General features: G+C 43.8%; 1 protein-coding gene across 4 annotated transcripts in view; it reads right to left on the bottom strand.

The window, feature by feature from the left end:
* Window position 1: 1 nt before the first annotated feature.
* The window catches only part of ccdc61 (coiled-coil domain containing 61), a 33,003-nt gene continuing 11,750 nt past the window's right edge, over window positions 2-21,254 (bottom strand). For 3 of the 4 annotated variants that reach the window (XM_052044142.1, XM_052044144.1, XM_052044143.1), the window contains exons 6-14: window positions 19,836-20,073; window positions 17,993-18,075; window positions 15,855-16,144; window positions 13,623-13,701; window positions 11,843-11,979; window positions 10,941-11,019; window positions 7,150-7,213; window positions 5,964-6,033; window positions 2-5,450 (exon numbers count right to left, since the gene is read on the bottom strand). In XM_052044142.1, the coding sequence (XP_051900102.1) occupies window positions 5,356-5,450; window positions 5,964-6,033; window positions 7,150-7,213; window positions 10,941-11,019; window positions 11,843-11,979; window positions 13,623-13,701; window positions 15,855-16,144; window positions 17,993-18,075; window positions 19,836-20,073 (1,135 nt within the window). In that variant the 3' untranslated portion in view covers window positions 2-5,355. The remainder of the gene's footprint in view (window positions 5,451-5,963; window positions 6,034-7,149; window positions 7,214-10,940; window positions 11,020-11,842; window positions 11,980-13,622; window positions 13,702-15,854; window positions 16,145-17,992; window positions 18,076-19,835; window positions 20,074-21,254) is intronic. The other variant, XM_052044145.1, reaches the window with a different exon arrangement.

Genomic DNA, 21,254 nt, shown 5'->3' with positions numbered 1-21,254 from the left:
GGTGGTCCCATAACGTCTTGCCGATCATGTCAGGTCTAAATTTTGCTGTGCTTGTTTTAAAACCTTTCCCAGTCGAGCCACTGTTAGAGGTTGGGTACTCAAACGGTGCTCCAGGAGGTAGTGTTCCACAGAAGCCACGTTCAGATTATCGTAACCACCGAACCCAGATGAGCAGAACTCGTTTCTCCCAGCCACCAGGAGAACTACATGCCTTTGGGAATCTTTGTCTAACGGTGTTCCGTCAAAGGATGTTGCCATACAGCCTGTCTTCTCCCCCTCTCTTCCAGTACTCAGTGATACGCAGACATGAATGGACTAACAAAAGCAAAGCTCACCTAGGTTATAACTATTGTGCTGAATGAGATTTTCTTTTTCTTTGGTGCTAATAAACACCTCTGGAACGAATGTTACATGTTGGATTTTGGAACAGAATTGCAAGGGAGGCCAGACTCCAGTTTATGCAAGGGAACATTTGTAACAATCTGCTATTGCTGCAGCCTCTGAACCCATTACCCATCCCTTTGTAACATTTCCACAGGAGGAAAACGTTATGGTAGATTGATACCACTGAGTAATGCCCCTCTTTTACCGAGGCAGTGCTTGCTATTTTACAATAAACACCAGAATTAAACCACTTGAATTTGATTCCCATTCTGTTGGTTGTAGTTTTATTTATTTTTCATTACTGTTAAGGCCAACATTGATTGCCTGTTCCCAATTGTCCTTGAAGGTGGTAGTGAGCAGTGTGTGCATGAATCTGTTTCTCTTTCTCCCCACCCCCCTCCTGCCCCAAAGAGTATCCATTCTTTCACTATTGAAAACTTGCACGGAAACCTGCTCCAAACTGCCTATTTACTTCTGTAAATATATGATATTTGTCATTTTGAATTGTGTAATACTGGAGTCTGGCAGAAGCTGTTTGTGCTAAAGATTCAAGAGAATGTTTTTTTTAATTAAATATCTGAATAAAACGGTGGGAAATCATCTGGTCAGGCATCAGTTTGGATGCTGAATTCGATGCCTTTCCACTGTAACTGTAGCATCAGCTCAGTGTCACAGTCTGTACTGTAAATGCTTTGAATCTGTGGTAGAAATTCATTTGCTGAAGTTATTTTCCTCAAAGTCTATAACCATGAATGCCAAATTAACATGGCAATGTATTTCTGTGCAAGTCCCTAGCTCTCTACTTGTATTGCTGTAACACGCACACTTGTTACAACTTTAATGTTATTGCAATGCCTGAGAATAGGACTCATAATATAAAACAATGGGGAAATGTGCTTCTGACAAATTTCAATGGGTAAAGTGCTCGTCTCTAATCTATTCCTTAAATTCAGATGTAAAATAAAATGTGTGCTTTCTGTTTTTAAGACAAGTCACTATCAAGTGTACAGAATGCTGTAACAATCTTGGGATGACTTGCACAAAGTTTGGTGCAGCACTTCCAATTTAGAAAACCTCAATTGCTGATGATTCACCCACCACTTCTTCCATGGATAATTTTGATCTTTAGGAACAGGAATATTGGTGAACCAATGTGATTTGTTGTTCAGGTGAGGGTCTGCATCGCATGATCCCATGTTATATTTAACTATTAACACTTGAACTCTCTCTCATCAACCATTACCAAAATGGTTGACCAGTGAAAGTTACCTTCAGTTAAGGAAGTAACTGAAACACGGTTAAAAACAAAGTAAAGATACCTTCTCTCTGCTTCTTACAACTAATCTCAAGGGAAGATAGATACCTACTGGTGTGTGACTGTAATTTTAAGGTGTTGATTATCCCTCTCTTGTAACATCCAATCATAGTACTGGATGTTTCCAGAGACAATTACAAGTTTTCTTTTTGCTTTTGGCTGAAATTCAGTTAACTGTTCATCACTCATTAGCTTTGATTCAAGTTCGTGTAGGCAAGGGAAGAAAATGTGATGGTGAGCTGTAGGAGGAGCTAGCTCACTGGAGCGTATCAGCATAGGAAACTGGACTGGCTTGATTCAAGAGTCTGTTACCTGCATTTAAGTGCATGTTTGTATAATTGTGAAGGAGTGAAGTAATGTTTGAAAATTGTTTGGCAAGATGTCCTTCTAAGTACTAAGCTCTATGAATCCTGCTGAATGTTATGACTAACTCTCCAGTTATGTTTTTTAATAACTACTCTGCTCTACACCTGAAAGAGAGATCATTTAAACTCCCATAGACCATTCAAGAGAGACGCTAATTAGTCCATGTTTATAGGCTTGGTAGGTTGCCATTCCAAAAAAAAATCCATTAAAAGATCAAAAAATCTAAGGTTAATAATCTGAATTCATTAATACATGAATCAGACAAACCTTTTAAACTGAAGCAAACAGCCAAAGAGGTAGTGTTTTACATTCATAAACTTCAAAAAATGAACACCAAGGATTTAAACTGGGTCTGATATGATTTTGTATTTATATTGTCAGGTGATTGTATAAAGCTTTTAAAGGGATGTCGCTTGACACGTCTACAATCCCTAAAAGTCCAGATTGAGGCATCAGTTTTGATGCAAAATTAAAATCATTCTACCAAGCCAAAATCTTTATGGAATGAATGGTGGTTGGGAGTAGTATAGTGCCAGTGATGAAAGGGTAAGAGTTAATGAAGTAAAACTTCATTTTGTTTTGTTTAAACCCACCAATCCCAGTTTGATAATTATCACATTAATGTAGTTCTCTAACAGGACTATATGGGGGAACCTATAAATGTAGCAAAAGAAAGCTAATCAACCCAACTGGTCTATGCTAGTATCCAGGGGAATATCCTCTGACCCCTGGCTTATCCACTTTGGTCCAGTTTGTCCCTTTGTGTCTGTGACAGATTCACATACTTGCCTCTAGTGCAAAATATCTCTGGAATTCCTTATTGGGTTTCTGTTATCATCTTAGCACCAGATGAGTTGCTAATGAAATGATACCTCAAATTAATGTTAAAAGTTCCTGTTCTTGAAGGTCATGAATGTAATATATAGAAAAACTTGCAGATGCTGGATATCTGAAATTAAAACAATGCTGGAGCTGTTTTCCCAGCATTTTCTGTTCTTATTAACAGAACAAAACCATTGTAGGATGTGCAATGATTGGAGGAGTGCATCTGTTATAATAAAAAGAACTTTGTGTGCAGCAAAATATCTGCTCATTAGCTTCTTGTCCCAACTACTCCATGTAGACTCTGTTCACACCTCTGCGGGGTGCCACCGTGATACAGGGAACTATTGTGGCTGAGATATGGTTTTTTTTGCCTAAATGACCAACACAAATTTTGTTGGAATAAGATTTATTTACAAAAAGACTGTAGAAAAATCAGTACAAATAAAGTCTATTGAGTATGTATGTGTACATTTTTTCCCCAACCAAAATAAAGTTAGCTATTATAGTAGAGGAAGATGGATGTTCTAGTCTCTCAACCATCCACATGTACTGCTAGCTCCTGATGGTGGAAGCAGTACAGACATAATACAGCCTTGAAGACAGGCCTGAGTCCAATGCTGGTACAATTCCCACCTCAGACAATGAACCCAGACATGTCTCAGTGTATCTACTTAACATGTATCTTTGCATTAGACTCACTCCACTTGTGGTTTCCTTGTTACAGTTAAAGATGCAGTGAGTAAAAAAAAAACTATGGGTTTTTGACAAGGAAGATGAATGCTTTTGGTTTGAATATTCAGTAGCAAGTCCATTTGCAAACAAATTATCATGTCTTAAGTGGCCAGTCACATCAACCTTGGGCTCTGAGACATTAGGGAGGTAGATGACATTAATTCTGAGAGTATTGAGGCACAGCATAGCCTCAGGGTTCAGGCTACTGGGCCCACAAATCCAGCTGAGATAACTTCATACACTTGCCAACCTGGTGAAGTTTTAGTGTTCAACTGTGTGGCACTACAGGTAAGGGAACATAGGTAATCCTAGATATTCTATAGCATTAGATGCTCACCAGTCTGGACAACAGCAGTCAAGATCAATCAGTTTGTGAACTGAGCTCATCTGAAAACAAACTAGAAACCACGTAAGCTTGGATGGTTTCTCAAAATCTAAGTTCATCAAAAGGTTTTTTGAGTTAATTAGGAGCAAACTTTGCAGGGCCCAAGTGTGGAATGTTAGGTACTGGTAATAAATTATTTACATTCATCACAAACATTGAGCAAAAGTTGTACACCCCCTGGTACCCAGGACACTGGGATTCACTCATGTCTGGCCTGGTCACCTCAGGTTGGACTCAGGCCAACACCCAAAACTATATACATTACAGTTCATCCCATGAGTCATCAATTATAATCCATGCATCATCACATTCATCACAAAATTAATTAAAAGCACATTTAAGCAAGTCACAGACTGCAAGATCACCTGTGGTATAATGCATCGTTTAGAAGCCAGTGCAGCAGATGTGCTCCTGACCAGTAAAACAAGGCTGCAGTTGACCAAAAGGAAACTTGGCTTTTGAGTAGTTGGGTGAGAAAGGTTAAGATGGAATGGGGAAAATAATAAACCAAATTATGTTGCCAGAGTGGGAAACCAGCGAGGGTGTGACTAGCGAGGATTTCTTCTTGGAGGAGAATTAGAGAATCTTTGGAATGGGAGACTGATGGAATGAACTTCCTGAGAATGTATGGGAACAGAGATGATGCAAGGACACATTAGGATTGTTTTGGGTGAATGGTGTACATCCATTGCCATCGAGATCAATGGGAGTCTAGCACAGGCCTACTGTCTTCCATTGTGCCATTGCCTGACCACTTTCCACCCATCAGGAACACTCTCTTCCTCCCAGTAATATCTGAACATCTATGCTTATTTAATATGGTCTGTATTCAACAATTCCTATTGGAATAGCATGTAGGACACAGCAGACAGGGAATGAGCACTCATTACACAAATCTGGGGAAAACACCAAGTAAGTCTGAAACAAGCACCATCGCCCAGTGGACTCAATTTCCCAAGTTATTAAGGTATTTGCCACTATTCCCCCCTCCACCACCACCCTTGCTCTGGTTGGAGTCTGTGCTTTCCAGGTGGAATTGTAGCCAATAACTCACAACAGATTTGTTCAGTCAGGGAAATAAAAACACTCCCAAGTTGACACAGCACTCAAATGTTTACCATTGTATGGAACTTTTTTTTTACATTCCTAGTTACAATAAACCAACAGATACACAGTTTTGGAAAATAAAGCCCTTATTGATCTGTGTTGGCTTCACCATTCCTGTCCTGGATCAGGCAGATGCTGTGTGAAGGCTGTATCCCAGTTCCCACGCAGTCTCACCCACCACCCCTGCCCTCGGCGGCATGTTTTTCCGTATAGGATCTGACCGAAGGGTCTGGAACTCAGCTCACTCAGTCCGTGCTCCCAGCTTCTTCATGTACTCCTGCAAAGCGTTAAGCCTGGCATCAATTTCAGAAAGGTCACAGGAGTCCAGATAGTTTTCTAGGGAGAAAAAAAAATCTGAGAACCAGGGCTTTTTTTTAATGCATTTAGATAATTAAGCTCACTTGGTTATCGGAATCATGTTAAATAAATCCGTGTAGTCTCACTTTTTTTGCCTGTTTTGGTATTTGCCTGTTCTGGTATTTACCCAGTTCTCCCTTTATAATTAAGTCTGCTTCCACTGCTTTTGGCAGGAGATTCAGATTAACTCACTACCTAAAAAACCTTTCCTTTGTCATCCCCTAAAGTACTTTAAATTTGTAACCTCCAACTATAGACCCTTCTGCACAGCAAGGAGTCCCCAAGAGCTGTTAATGACAACTTGTACTCTCCTGCCTCTTGGCAGTTATCTCCCATCAAGGAGTGGGGCACAGACCAAGGACCATAAAGTTGGCATCTCTCAACGACACTGAGTGAGAACAATCTATGTATTAGCACTAAGTAACTTAAACCTGGCAGACCAATATTCCGAGGGCGTGTTCAGAGCAGAATCCAGCTGTATCACACTCTTACCTTTGTCAGATGCCTTGTTTGATTTTGTTGGGGTGCTGGCTAAACGCTTCTGTTTTGGTTTCCTCTGAGGCTGAAGAAATAGAACATAAAGCTGCTGTTATTCCTCGGGAATCTGCAGCAAAGGACTCTGTTCAGCTCATCATACCTGCGCTAGCTCTTTGAACAAGCCCTCCCGTTAATGCAACATCCTGCTGTTTTCCTCCCAGTCTTACAAATTATGCTTCCCACAAACCTACACCAGGACTAAGCCTCAATCAACATCACTAAAACTGGTCATCACATTACTGCTTTTGGGAGCTTGCTATTCAAAAATAGGTTGCCACATTTCCTACATTGCAAAGTGACTACAAAAGTTAGTCACTTTGGGACATCATATTGTCATGAAAAGTGTTAAAAAATGCAAATCTCTTTTGTTTTAAAATTCCATAGGAACCCAAAATACATATTGGAAGATCAAATATCGTCACACTACTCGTCTAGAAGAGTCTCCATCATGCGGAAAGTCCTCAATGCTCACACTACATAGAGCAGTACGACGCAGGAACAGGCCCTTTGGCCCACCACGCCTGTGCCAACCACTATGCCAATCTAATCCCATTCAGAGGGGCGATATAGAAGAGGAAGATTGATACTATAAATCAGAGGACAAGGCTTGAACTAACTGAGACTGGTCAAGAGTGTGATGGAATACCCTCTTATTGCACGAATGAATGAGGCTCAACACCATCAAGGACAAATTATTTGAAGCACCCCATCTACCAGCCAGAAGATGGACTCCCTCCAACACAAATCTACCAAGGCTGTTGAATGTTCAAGCTCAGATGTATTGAGCCAAAGCTGCTGATGACACTTCCCAAATCTACAGCCTTGAAGGACAGACATGGGAACAATGCAGGTTCCTCTCCAATTCACACACCATCTTGGCTTGGGAATATATAGTTCTTTTATAGGCGTGGGGTCCAGGTCCCGGAACTCTCATACCAACGATGTGGGAGCATCTTCACCAGGACAGCAGCAGTTCAGAGTGGCAGCTTCACCACCCCAACCACCGCTGTCACAAGGACAATTAGAAACTTGCAATAAGTGGTGGACTTGTCAGTGATGCCTCCATCCCCTATAAGAGTACATTAGAAGTTGGCACAAGGAAGGCGAGTGGGGTGGTGCTTATTTTATTCCAGGGACTCACCAAGTTGGGACTGGTCCAGGAAGCCGATCCCAATGGTCGTCTTGGTTTTCTGACTCTTTGCAATCTGTTGGGAGGGCAGGGAAAGGAAGACTTTATTTGTGAAGGCTGCATCAGAATTACCAACAATCACCAGTCACTCAGCAAGGTTCTGATTAACTGAGGGAGTGCACACAGTGTGCACCTTGGGTATTCTAAACCACCATGTGAATCGGGACAAAGCTTAATACAAGGCACCCACAGCAGGAGGCCATTTGGCCCATCAAGCTCTTTAAAAGAACTATCAACTAATCCAAAATTATTCCTCCAAGTCCCACTTTAGAGAATTGGGCCCAGAAGTCTAGGATGACTGTCCTGTGTGGCACTGAAGCTGTCACACTGTTGTGGTTACAATTTTTCAGATAAAACAAACTGAAACCATGTTTGCTGTCTCACATTGACTTAAAATCCCATGGCTCGATTATGAAGAAGAGCAAGGTCCTGGTCAGTATTTATCCCTCCACCAACATCACTAAAACAGCCAGTTCTTCAGTGTGGTATACAAATAAAAAAAACAAAACAGGAAATGCCAGAACACTCAGCAGGTCAGGCTGCATCTGTGGAGAGAAAAACAGTTAATGTAACAGGTCAAAAGCCTCTTCATCAGAACTGGAAGCGTGAGGAAACAGTTTTAAGTTGCATTGGAGGGTGGGACAGATGGATAGGACAAAGGGAACATCTCTGATAGGTCAAGGGCAGGGATGCCATTGGTGATGTTTACAAAGCTGTCTGGTCAACAGATTAATGAGAGCAGAGAGAAAGAGAGAGAGAGAGACAGAGCACAAAGTACAAACATGGGGACAGATAAAAGCTGTGAAGTGCAGATCAAAGCTGTTACAGAGAACTGAAACCAAGTGACCATCTCAATTCATCCCTCCCTCACTCTAACCTACTCACCTCTGAAAATGCTGCACCAAGGACCAACTGTGATATCTCCAATGTGCTGATAAAGATGTTGCTGTTGTTGTTTAACAAATTGATGTAGAAACCAAACATCACTCCTCAAACTTCTCCCTGGTCCATGACCCCATCACTGAACATCAGGCCATTGTCTCCCAAGCAGGCAATTTCCCCATCACTAGTCTCCCTTATAGTGTCCCAACCCCTCACAACCCACTTCCACAAACAGAATGGTTCAGGCAGACCCACTGTTTCAGCCTGCTCTTGCCCCACTGCACTTATTTCTTGCTCCTTTGCCTCCATCCTTTCTCCTTGTTCTAGTCACTTCCCACATGACACCTCTGATACTCTCCACCACTTTGACAGTTGCCAATTTCCTGGGCCCAATAGCCACCTCACCTCTATCACAGAGGTACAATCCCTCGACACCTCCACCCCACACTAGGGTGGTCTGAGGGCCCTGTGCCTTCTTTCTTGAAGAAAAGCCCAACCGGTTCTACTCCACCAACACACATTTGCCTGGCTGAACTCATTCCCACATCAACCAGCTTCGTCAACTGCACTCACTGGGGCACCAGCTTCGCCGTCCTGTTGTGGGAGACACAATCGTCATTTCGGACCCACTTCATGCCCTTTCCTCGATTCTTTCTCTCCATCGCTGACTGTACTGGTGCTGCTTCCTGAATGCACACAGAACTTCTGCTGCCAATTTCTACCCTGCTTGCACCTACATAAAGCCCCTTCCCAAACACTCTGCTTCCATCTCAGGAGGTGGTTAATGACAAAAATGCATTACAAGCCCACAGACTCCCACCATCTATATATATTCTATTCTCTCAGTTCCCCCATCTCTGCCATATCTGCTCCAATGACAAGACTTCTCACAAGGTGCTCCTGAGATGTACTTGATGGCCAGTATAGACATGGTGGGCTGAAGGGCCTGCTTCTCTGCTGTATGATTCTATGTCTTTCTTTTTCCTTCGGTGTGTTTTCCCCTCTAGTATAGTGGGCAGGGCCCTTGACCACACCTCATCTATTTCCTGCACCTCTGATCTCAACCACTTTCCTCTTGAGCAGAGCAAGAACAAAGTTCCCCGGTCCTTACCTTACACCCCACCAGCCTGCACATTCAATGGATGATACGTCACAATTGCAGTGATGTTCAGTTGCTCTTCTCATTACTACCCTTGGGGTGGAGGTACAAGGGCCTGAAGACCCACACTCAACATTTTAGGAACAGCTTCTTCCCTTCTGTTCAACATTCAGATTTCTGAATGGTCCATAAATGCTACCTCTTTATTCCTCTTTTGCACTATTTATTTATTTTTGTAACTTATAGTAAATTTATGTCTTGCACTGTACTGCTGCCGCAAGACGACACATTTCACGACATGTTAGTGATAATAAACCTGATTCTGACAATTTCCACCCTTTCAATGAGCTTCCACCACCAGACACATCTTCCCCTCCCTAAATCTTCAGCATTCTGAAGGGATCTTTCCCTTTATGAGTGCCTGGTCTGCTCTTCCATGTCCACCAACCGTTCCCCTTCTTGTTGCACTTTCCCACGCAATCCAAGGAGGTTCCACGCTTATCCTTTTACCTCATCCCTTTCCACCATCTAGGGACCTAAATAGTCCTTCCAAGAGAAGCACTTCTTCCTGTCTAAGGTGCTGCATATGGTGTTCACAATGTGGTCTCTTCTAATCGGACAAACCAACACAGATTGGGTGATCACTTTATGGAGCTCCAGCATTCAATCCACAGCAGTGACCCGAGCTCCCAGTTGCCTGTCACTTTAATTCTCCATCCCACTCCCACTGTGGCATTGTTCCAACAAGGCCAGCTGTAAGCTTGAGGAACAGCACCTCATCTTCTGTCTGGGCATGTTGTAGCTTTCGGGACTCAATATTGCATTTAACAAATTCAGGTAACTTACCTTGTGTTTGTATCAGAAATGACAGTTTTGCTGTTAATGTTATTCAGCTGTAGCACTAATTCAGATTTTCTCTCCACAGCTACTGCCTGGTGTACTGGGTGTTTCTAACGTTTTCATTTTGGCTTCAGTTCTCCGCTACACTCTGGCCTGCAATTCATGCCTTTAATGTGATCCCTTTGTTCACTTTCCCTCTAACTGCCCTCATTAATCTACCAAGCAGACAGCTTTGTAAGTAGCATATCACCAACGCAATCCTGGCCTCACCCTGTGTCCTGTTCATTCCTTCCCCACCCTCTTTGTGATTTGAAACCAACTTAAGTTCTCCCTTTTCCAGTTCTGTCGACAGAACTTTGAACTGAAACGTTAACCGGGTTTCCCTTGCCACAGACGCTGCCAAACCCACTGAGTGTTTCCAGCACCTTCTGTTTTTAATCTCAGATTTTTAACATATGCATTTTTTTCATTTTCACTTTGTTTCTTGTTGGAACAGGCTGTGTACGAATCGCTTCCACGTTTCCTACATTACCATAGCAACTATACTCAAAAATACTTTCATGGTGGCAAAACAGTTTATGGCATTGTGAAAGAGGACGTGAAATGCAATTATGTTGAAACAAAAGATATTGAGTGATGGGAGCCACGGCGGATATCTGGAGTCACAGATTGGTCATGATCTCACCAAATGGCAGAATAGACTAAAGGGGCTGAATGTTCTCTCGACATTTAGAGTTTCAATGGACTAATGGAGTGCTCGATAGCCAGTCATTGCTAGCGGGAACAATTTCAGATGAATAAAGGAATATTGGGAACGAGAACATTAAGGCACAGAGGCTTCAGTGAGACTGTTTTCCTACACTGGCTCCAGTTTACCACATGTATCCAGTGGGAACTCTGCCCACCTCAATCACATACTTACCTGGAGTTGGAAGGTGCTCCACTGTCCTCAAAGTCACTGACTGAGCTCACCGAGGAGAATCTGCTTCGGAGATTTTCCGCTGTGGAAGAGATGCAATGATGTGAGCAAGATCCCACCCCTAAAGGGCAACTCCGCCCCTGTACCAACCCTGAAGGCACCATGGTCTTCAGCTGTGTACTGCACACACTCCATGATATCGCTCTCAGGAGATTGTAAACACCCGTGCCTATGAACAGCAGATTGCTGATACCTCCCTGCATATGGAAGTGGCATTCCAGGCTTATTTGATCTATTAAATATCTTCTCTGCTTTAAATCAGTTGCCTCCCTTCAAATAGGTTTCTCTCACAAATGCTGACACTGAACTTTCCCCTAACTTTCCCCTAACTCAGCCACTGATTATTTGGGGTAAGTTGGAAATTTTGACAAGCTGAATTGGTTCAAGGCACTTCAGAAATGGTATGGCTCCAAGTATAAAGTTCCCAGGTGGAGGAAGCTACGTTCTGAGAAGGTTTTTCCAGGAGAGAAGCTTCATGTGTTTAACGTCTGTTTGCACCTTTTAACCGCAGCAGCAAATTCCTGTGCCCCTAACACGACTTCTCACCCTTCCCACTGCATAACGTGCTTTACATTTTATTCTCGTTGTTGCCTTGATTAATTTGAGGCAATCTGTTCACCTTGTATTTAAACTAAGGCTCAAGAACTGCATCAGAGGGAAGATCAGCAGAAGAGATATCTCAGATTTCCTCCTCCCACTGCACATAAAGCTGCAATAAGTCAAATATTTTGTGACAGTTCACAGAGTAAGTCTCCAGATGTTCCGTCAGTGAAGATTTGGCCTCTGCTCCCCCACCCCTACACCTCCAAATCACCTACTTCACGAGACCATCCCCCAGGCCCTACCCGATGAGCTCCGAGTGCGGATTCGACTGGCGGCTTGCATCCTGCCGGTGCTGCCTTCCTGCGAGCAGTTCCGGGACTTTGGGCGTCCTCGCTCATCGCTGGTCAGGCCGTTCATGTTCCTGTGGATCTTCCTCAAGCTGCGCAAGAGATTGCGGTGGCAAAAGTCAGTGTAGAAATCGACCACGGGCCTCAGCTGCAGAGTGCTGGGCAGCACTCCTGCCTCCAAATCAGAGGTTCAAATGGGTTCAGATCCCACTCCCGAGATTTGAGCACAAAAATCCGCACTTGCATTCCCAGTGTATGCAAAAAACACAAAACGGGAGCACGAGTAGGTCCCTCTATTGATTTGCCCCAGGCCGCAATTCTTCCTCTGTGTCAGATCCCCATTGTCCTTAATCCCTAGTCTTTCAAAAATATATCTACCTCCAGAGGAAGCAGTAGAGGCGGGTACAATTACAATGTTCAAAAGACATTTGGACAGATTCGTGGATAGAAACGGGTTAGAGGGACATGGGACAATCGTAGGCAAATGGAACTAGCTTAGGAGGACACCTTGGTCAGTGTGGACGTGTTGGGCCACAGGGCCTGTTTCTGTGCTGTATTACTCTATGACTCCAGTTCAAGTACTTTTACTAGTCTAGCCTCATTAACTCTCTGGGGTAAAAATTTCCAGGAGATTCACAACGTAACGCAGAGGGAGTACTGCAGCGACAGAGGTGCCATCTTTTTGAAAGAGACATTAAACACTATAAGGTGAATGCAAAAGATCTCAAATAACTGTACCAACATGTAAATTAGGAGCAGGAGTCAGCCACTTGACCTTTTGAGCCTGCTACAGCATTAAATAGGATCATGGTTAATCTGAATTCTGCGTTCCCATCTATCTACAGTAACCTCTCACCCCTATTTATTAAGAATCTGCCTAACTCTGTATTAAAAATATTCAGAATCTGCTTTCATCACACTTTGTGGAAGAGTTTCAAAGACACTTTGCACTGCTTGAAGAAATGCGGTGACCTGCACCACACTATTCCCCTTGACCGACACCACCGTTCTGAAGCAAGATCATCAATCTAAGACATGAACTCAGATCCTCTCTCCACTGATATTGCCTGTCCAGGTTTTGTATTAGGTTTCTAGCTTCTTTTTGCATCTTTTGTGACTGGAGTCATACTTTATGTCGGTAGTAATGCCAAAAGGATTCCAACTACAGCAGTCCCCAGGGATAATGGAGACCAAGGCAGCCAATGGATCCAACCAAACACAGAAAGCTTCATAGAAATAAGTAGCATTTAAAACGAAAATCAAGTGTTTAGCTCCAGCACCCCGATGCTTCCCCCCCCCCCCCCCCAACAACCCCTGGTATTGAGCAAGGGACCAGAACCACCCAGCAACTCAATTGGCACATAGCTGCTGCAGCACAGAAGTAACCAATTATGGTCCGCAGCAATGACAGGTGATCGTATCCACCTAATGGTGCCGGAGCATGGCGGCTCTTTGCAAGCTACTCTCAGCAGATCTGTTGTAATCATTCTACTCTTTCAAATCTAAATTCTATATTCTGCATTCTGTTATTGCTTTTCCCTTTGTACTACCCCGATGTACTTATGTTTTGAAATGACCTGTACGGGTGGCATGCAAAACTAAGTTTTTCACTGTACCTCAGTACATGTGGCAATCATAAACCAAGTACCAATTAATGGCCACCTGGGGGTTACTAGTTACCTGGGGCTTGGTCCCCAGGTTTTATGTACTGGTCCTCCCACTTGTAGCAACTTACTTCCTCTGGTCTGCCTCCTTGCGTTTGCGTTCCTTGTCGTGCACGTACGCAGTGGGGTCAAAGCGGGGCTGTCGGATCCCTGAGGAAAGTAAAAGCTGCGGGAGTGAGAGTGTTGACCACAAGCTGCACTGGATGCCCTGTTGCACGTGAACATCGAGCACCCTAAACGCACACCAACACCACGTGAGGAGCTTTTACCAGGTTCCTCTCTTGAGCTGGGGGCCAATGGGAAGATCCATGGATACCCTATAACAGACCAATCAGGGAACTGCAGTCTGCATCCAATAGCAAGTATTCTCAGACCTGCTGAAACCATGAGCTATTGGGAAGCCTACTAGCTGCCAAGTGTAAGTTACAAGACTCAAGGGTTCAGACCAGCTGGAGCTGGTACAAAATTCCTGGGTGTAAGGAAAATTCAAATTACAGAAACATCAGCATGGGTTAAATTACCAGACTAGTAATCTAGAGGCCAGAATTCCAATCCCACCATGGCAGAGGTTAAAATTAAATTTAGATTAATAATCTGGAAGTTGGGGAAAAAAAATCGAGACTTCATAACAGTGACTGCAAAAACTATTGGACTGTCTTAAAAAAAAATCCCATCTGCTTCATCAATGTCCTTCAGGGAAGGCAGTCTGCTGTCCTTTCCTGGGCTGGTCTACATGGACTTCACACGAACCCCAGGTTGTTGACTTAAATGCCCTCTGAAGTGGCCTAGTAAGCCATTCATTTCAAGGGTAGTTAGGGATAAGCAATAAATGCTAGATCTGACAGTGATTTAAAAACACAGACCAGTCTATCCTGACACTTATTCTCCACACAAGCCTCCTCCCACCTCATTAGGATCCCCTTCTATGATGATTATCTGGGACTTTCTTAAATACAGTTCTTTCATGGGATGTAGGTCACTGGGGTCAAACATTCATTATCCAGAAAATGTGGTGAGCCATCTTATTGAACCATTTATAGGTGTTTCAGAACATCAGTGGATGATCCGAGGATGCAATAATGAGTCACCCACTTTGAATATAGTGGGGGTCTATGTTGTGCAAACAGAGTTTTGCTGCTCTGATAATTAATTCTGCATGTGCCAGGCCCCAAGCTTGTGGTGTCTCAGCTAGGCAGGGCTCCATTGGGTTGGAGTGACCCTGAGGGTCATCAGCTTAACTATAGTTGATCTCATAAAGCTCACAATCTCACACGCTGAGCTATGAGATCAAGACCAATAATCCTGCTCAGAAAGAAACACAACAACACTCATACTGTAAGAAGCACCCTTCTGAACCCAAGACCCAAACATAATGTTGAGGGTAGTAGAAACCTCCCTCAACACTACATTTAACCAGTTGCTTGTCCGACCTTCAAGCACGAAATTCACTCAGGAATGAAGATTGTGTTATTAACAAAACATTAAACCACAGTGGTTCCAGGGATGAAAGAAGTGAGTTACGTGGCCGGACATTGTTCTCCTTACAGTGAAAAGGCCAAGAGACGTGATATTCACAATTGTGAAGGTTTAACTGGAGTAAATAAAGGGGAACAGTTTCCAACATCTGGAGGGCCCAGTGACCAGAGGGGATTTAAGGTGCCTCACACAAGATACTGGAGGAATTCAGCAGGTCAGGCAGCATCTATGGAGGGAAACAAACAGTCGATGTTTTGGGCTGAGACCCTTCATCAAGTTGGAAAGAAAGAGGGCAGAAGCCAGAGTAAAAGTGTGGGGGAGGGGGAGGAGCATGAACTGGTAGGTGATAGGTAAATCCAGGTGAGGGGGGGGGGGGAGAAAGGTAGGTGGATATGGGGGGGTTGGGGGTAGAAAGATGGGGGAGTGGGAATGATGTGAGAAGCTGGGAGGTGAAAGGTGGAAGATGCAAAGGGCTGAACAAGATGGAATCTGATAGGATAGTGGACCATGGAATAAAGGAGGTGGGAACCAGAGGGAGGAAGGTGTGGGTGAGGGGCAGGTCAGGAGGGTGGGTGAGGGGCAGAGAGAACTGGTAAAGGGGCCAGAAGGATAAGGGAAAACAAAAGGAGGGGGAGGGCAGGGGTGGTTACCGGAAGTTAGAGAAATTTAACGTTGATGTTATCAGGTTGGAACGAGAAGGAGCTGGAGTGGACCCGATGGAATAAATAGTCTTTTTTGCTGCTATACTATTCTACAATTGTATGATTTTTTTAAAACTAGAATTATAGATTTCCTCTGCACAGGATCATCTTTGGGACACACTGTACCTGTTGGAGAGGGAGTCAGCTTGTGCACGTGGCATCGATTTCCTTGCTGGCTCTCCCGGGAAGATGATCGCTCCCCGCCACGAAATGATGTTCGCCGGCCACTCCTCTCTCTGGACGTGGACCTCTCCCTCCCTCGGGAACCCGACCACTGCTTGTTCCGGTCCCGCGAGGTAGACTGGCTGTCCTCTCGAAGTCTGGGGACTGAGTCGGTCCTGCTCTGAGAGCGCCGTCCAGAACTTAGGCTAAAATTCGACCGGTTCTGTGGGGAGGGTCCCGCTGGTGTGAGTCGACTGGAAGGAAAAAGAGAGAATAATTTAAAATATGCAGATGTTAGTAGGACTCAGGACTTAGAGGAGTTGGTTACTACCGAGTCTTTTCACCCACATAATATGGAGGATGGCCAAACAAACCAGTAATCTATCAGCTCCAGAGGAAAGGCTTAACACTAGCTTTTCATTGTTCCCAAAGGTCCGAAGACTGGCAGCTGCTAACGGTAAAGGTATCCAGAAGGACATCCCATTAAGCTAGTTATGGGAATATAAAGCACAATAAGGATGTGGACAGGTGGTATCAGAGGGGGAGTGAGAGAGATTCTGCTGGAGGTATTTTAACTTATGATTGGGTGGTGTAGAGTGAACTTTAAGTGATTGTCCACCTGCACTGCACTTTCCCTGTAACTGTTAACACTTTATTCTGCATTGCTTTTACAATTTTGTATTACCTCGATGTACTTATGTATGGAATAATCTTTCTGGATAGCACACAAACAAAAGCTCTTCACTGCATCTCAGGATATATGACAATCATAAACCAACTAAGAGGCATCTCTATTGTCAGAGAATTAAAAATTAGGGGCCAGATATACAAGGCAGTGTCTGATACAACAATAGGAAGTTTTATTAAAATGTGGAATGCGCTATTCAGCAAGAAGTTGGCAAGTGAATGACATACTTTCAAAAGAAAAGGAAACATGAACAATAATGAAAAGAAAACAGAGGTAAATTGAATGAAGGAAGACTTGTGTGGAATAAAATTACTAGGAGGACTAGCTGGGCCAAATGGCCTGTTTCTGTGTTCTATCTAGCATTTCTTGCTGGGAAAAATTTCAAAGATGCATCAAGCATTCATGAGCTTTGTCCAAGTCACTCCTCATATGGGAATAGGCTCAGGCTACAATAGGTAGCAGGCTATACATTTGTGTAAACATTCACTCTCCCAACAGTCTCACCCAATTTCCACTGTTTGATTTGGTGTCAATTTTTGTCTCATAAGGTTTCTGTGTAGCTGGAGGTTACATTGCCTTGAGGGAGCTATGCAACTGCAAGAATAAAAACAGAAAATACTGGAAAAATTCAGTGATTGGGCAGCATCAGTGGAAAGAGAAACAGTTATTGGTATTGCTATATTATTGTCATTTGTACCAAGGTACAGTGAAAAACTTGTCTTGCATACCGATCATAAAGGTCAATTCATTACACAGTGCGGTTACGTTGCGTTAGTACAGAATGCATTGAGGTAGTACAGGTAAGAACAATAACAGTACAAAGTGTCACAGCTACAGAGAAAGTGCAGTGCAATAAGGTGCAAGGTCACAACAAGGTAGATCGTGAGGTCAGAGTCCATCTCATTGTATAAGGGAACTGTTCAATAGTCTTATCACAGTGGGGTAGAAGCTCTCCTTAAGCCTGGTGGTACGTGCCCTCAGGCTCCTGTATCTTCTACCTGATGGAAGAGGAGAGAAGAGAGAATGACCCGGGTGGATGGTGTCTTTGATTATGCTGGCTGCTTTGCCAAGGCAACGAGAGCTAAAGAGTCCAAGGACACATTAGGTCGAAGATGAAGTTCTAACAAAGGGTCTTGGACCTAAAATGTCAACTCTTTTTCTCTTTCCACAGATGCTGACTGAACTGCTGAGTGTTTCTGGCATTTTCTGTTTTTGTTTCAGATTTCCAGCATCTTCAATTTTTTGAATTTCATACATTGTTGTTTAACAAGATCACAAGATGACTTTTCCCCCCCTCCCCAGCCCAGGAGTATAGACGTTAACCATGCCGACAGGAATCAGCTAACTCAGCACTGAGTTGACAGCCACCGTGAATAAAGTTTTGGTGCTCATGGAGTTCCAGTCACAAACTCACCCCCTTTTGTACAAACCCAGCTCAATGGTCAGGTTCTTCACGCGTAGCTTCAACTTCCGCTCTGAAGCCTTTACCTCTTCAAGCTGAGGAAGGAATCCGAAAGAAAACAAACATTAATTTTGTGCTGAAACTGGAGAACCTGGGCTTGTCCTCTTTGGATAGAGTAGGTTTGAAAAGTAGATTTGGTAGCCATGTTCAAAATCATGACCAGTCTCGAGTAAATAAGACAACTGTTTCCAGTGGCAGGAGGGATAGGAACCAGAGGACACAGGTTTAAGATGATGAGAAAAAGAATATGAAATAACAGGAAGATTAAAAAAAAAATCTGCAGTAAATTTACTTCAGATTTCTGGCATCCAAGATATTTTCCCCTTGGTGTGCTAATTGTGAACTGGAACGCACTGCATGCAAAAGGGCAGATAAAGCAGGAGACGCGAGACTACGGGTGCTGGAATCTGAAGCAAAAAACAAACTGCTGGAGGAACTTGCAGGGCAGCCAACATCGGTAGAGGGAAATGGACAGTTAACATTTAGGGTCGAGACCCTTCATCAGGACTGAAAGACAGAGCGGAGATAACTAGTATAGAGAGGGGAGGAGTGGGACAGGGACTGGCAAGCAATACATGAGTCCAGATGAGGATGGGTTGATTGGCTGATGGAGTCAGGCGGGGCAGGGAAGGGTCAAAATAGCCACAGAGGCTGGGAAGTGATAGGTGGAGGCAACAAAAGGTCGTAGATTATGGAATCTTGTCAGGAAAAGAAAGTGAAGAGGAACCAAATAAGGGAGGTATGGTGGGGAGATGGGAGCAGTGGAGGTGGGGGTGGTGGGGGGGAAAGTGGGGGGGGGGCTGGTATCCAGTGGGAGCAGTGTGTTTGAGAGCACATGGGTAGATCAGGAGAGAGAAAGGGACAGAGGGAGAGAAGGTTACCTGAAATTGGAGAATTCAATGTTCATGCCAGAAAGCAGATTCAATTGTAATTTTCAAAGGGGGAGTTGAGTTAGGGGCTGAAGGCAGAGGAGCAGGGGAAAATAATTCATTGGATTGCTCAACTAGAGATCCATCTCGGGCACGATGTGCTGCTCAATTACTAGAAGCTGATAGCATGAAACTCAAAACTCTCAAACTACTTGCAAGACTCAGAATGAGCAGCAAAACTACAGCACCACCAACCAGGATTACAGAAACTACAACCCTGCCTGACTTGAACTGGTACTGGGCTTTTTTTGTTAAATTGATCCTTTGTTCTGGTCTTTGGATGCAGAGTTTATGAGCAAACAACGACATTACGCATTTCTCATTCCCTGAAATGCCACAGAAGGACATCTTGAGGCAAAATAAGGGTGAATATGTTGGCTGCAGGACCCAAGTTCAGGGAATTAATTTAAGGGAAATACTGTAAATAGGTCAGATATCTTTCATTCCCGAGAACAGAAATAACATTGAGCAGCATCACCAACTGTAGTCAAACGCAATACAATTTAAGAAAACATAATAGGCTGATAGGGTTAGATGAAGTAGGAGGCTTGTGTGGAGCATGCAGTCTTTCTCTACATCTATTGTAAGATGCAAGGGAAAGGACCAATATTGACCAGGTAACAACCAAGGGGGCAAATGGGTAACAGTGAGGGGGCCACAGAGGGTGGATGGAGCAGGGAACAGAGGGTCACTTCCTTTCCAGTATATGATACTTAACTTTAAATGAACAAAGTTCACAGGTAGAAGACTCAACGTGACAGATGTCATTATTTCCCAAGACAACTAATATGCAAAACGGCTGCATTCACATTCGAGACCACTGTACACAAACACTGTTGTATTTGCACGGTTATCCCACGTCTCACCTCATCAAGGACCTGGTGGTATTCCTGGTTCCGCTTACTTGCCGCCCTCTGGTTTTTCGTCTTCTCTTTCATCAGCTCCTGCTCCAAGCCTTGGATGACTTTTTTCAGGATTTTGATGTCTTTGGCGACAGTTGCTGTACTTGAAAGCTTCACCTGCTCCTGAAGCTGCAGTATCATTACTTCCAGCTCCTGCTTCTCCTGCAGTAGCTTGTCAAACCTGAGAAGCACACAGTAGGGACTACAATTCATTCTACTCGTTGGTTCTTTCCTGACAACTCCCTGTTAAAGGCAGTGTGGGGGTCTGGTACAACTGCCTTTAGCAGTGCCACTGGAAAGCGTGCAATATTTTACAGCATAGAAGGAGGACATTCAGCCCACCATCTCTATGTTTGTACAAAATAAAGCAAATATGTTTGTTCTCATGGTAGAAAATGCCAACTGAGAGGAGACAAATCCAGCTGTGGCAACTACCCATTGCCTCCCACAAGGCCAGTCATTGCCAGGGTCTTCCTCAACTGCTTCCTCTCAATGCCTAAAGACCTGCTCTCACAATTGTAGTGTGGATCCCATCCACTTAGAGGCACAATGGACACTGCTGTCAACTCCAAGTGCAAGGTGCAGCATCAACCATTATATAAGTATATTTTGAGCTCATGAAAGCTTTTGAACCTGTGAATCAAGCTGGAGTGTGGAACATCCTTCTCATATTTGGATGTTCACAGAAATATGCCTCCATGTTCCATCTTCTTCATAGTGGCACCAAGCCATGATCTCAACAGATCCACAACAGACCCAATCTCAGTGCAGACTGACGTCAAACAAAGCTGCATCATCACCCCAACACTTTTCTCAGTCTCTCTCACCTGAATGCTGTGCCTCACCAAATGTAAGGGGCCAAAAACCAAAGGTCCATGACAACACACTGGAAAATATAGACCTCTTTCCATATCTCAGGAGCCATCATTCAATTAAGACAGATGTCAATAATGATGTTCACCATCGCCTTCAGCCTTGCATAGTCTTCGTCCATCTAAGGACAAAAGTGCTTGAAAATCAAGACCTCAAACAGAACTTGTGACCTTCTGGGCAGCAGTAATCAGATACACTTCTGAGACGTATATGGAATGAGCTGCCAGAGGAAGTGTTTAAGGCAGGTACATTGATAACATTTAAAAGAAACTTGGACAGGTACATGGATAGGAAAGGTTTAGGTGGATATGAGCCAAACACAGGCAAATGGGACTGGCTTAGATGTGGCATCTTGATAAGCATGGACCAGTTGGGCCGAGGGCCTGTTTCCGTGCTGTATGACTATGACTTTGATTACTTTCAGCAGGCTCTTAGAGTGCTGCAGAAAATCCCCCAGACAAATTGGCAGGATAAGGGAGCCAAGATCAGTGGCTCACTGGCCGATATCCC

This window comes from Pristis pectinata, chromosome 35 (assembly GCF_009764475.1).
Source record: "Pristis pectinata isolate sPriPec2 chromosome 35, sPriPec2.1.pri, whole genome shotgun sequence".
Lineage (NCBI taxonomy): Eukaryota > Metazoa > Chordata > Chondrichthyes > Rhinopristiformes > Pristidae > Pristis > Pristis pectinata.
The sequence above is the reverse complement of the archived record's forward strand: the minus strand, read 5'-3'. Positions and strand labels throughout refer to the sequence as shown.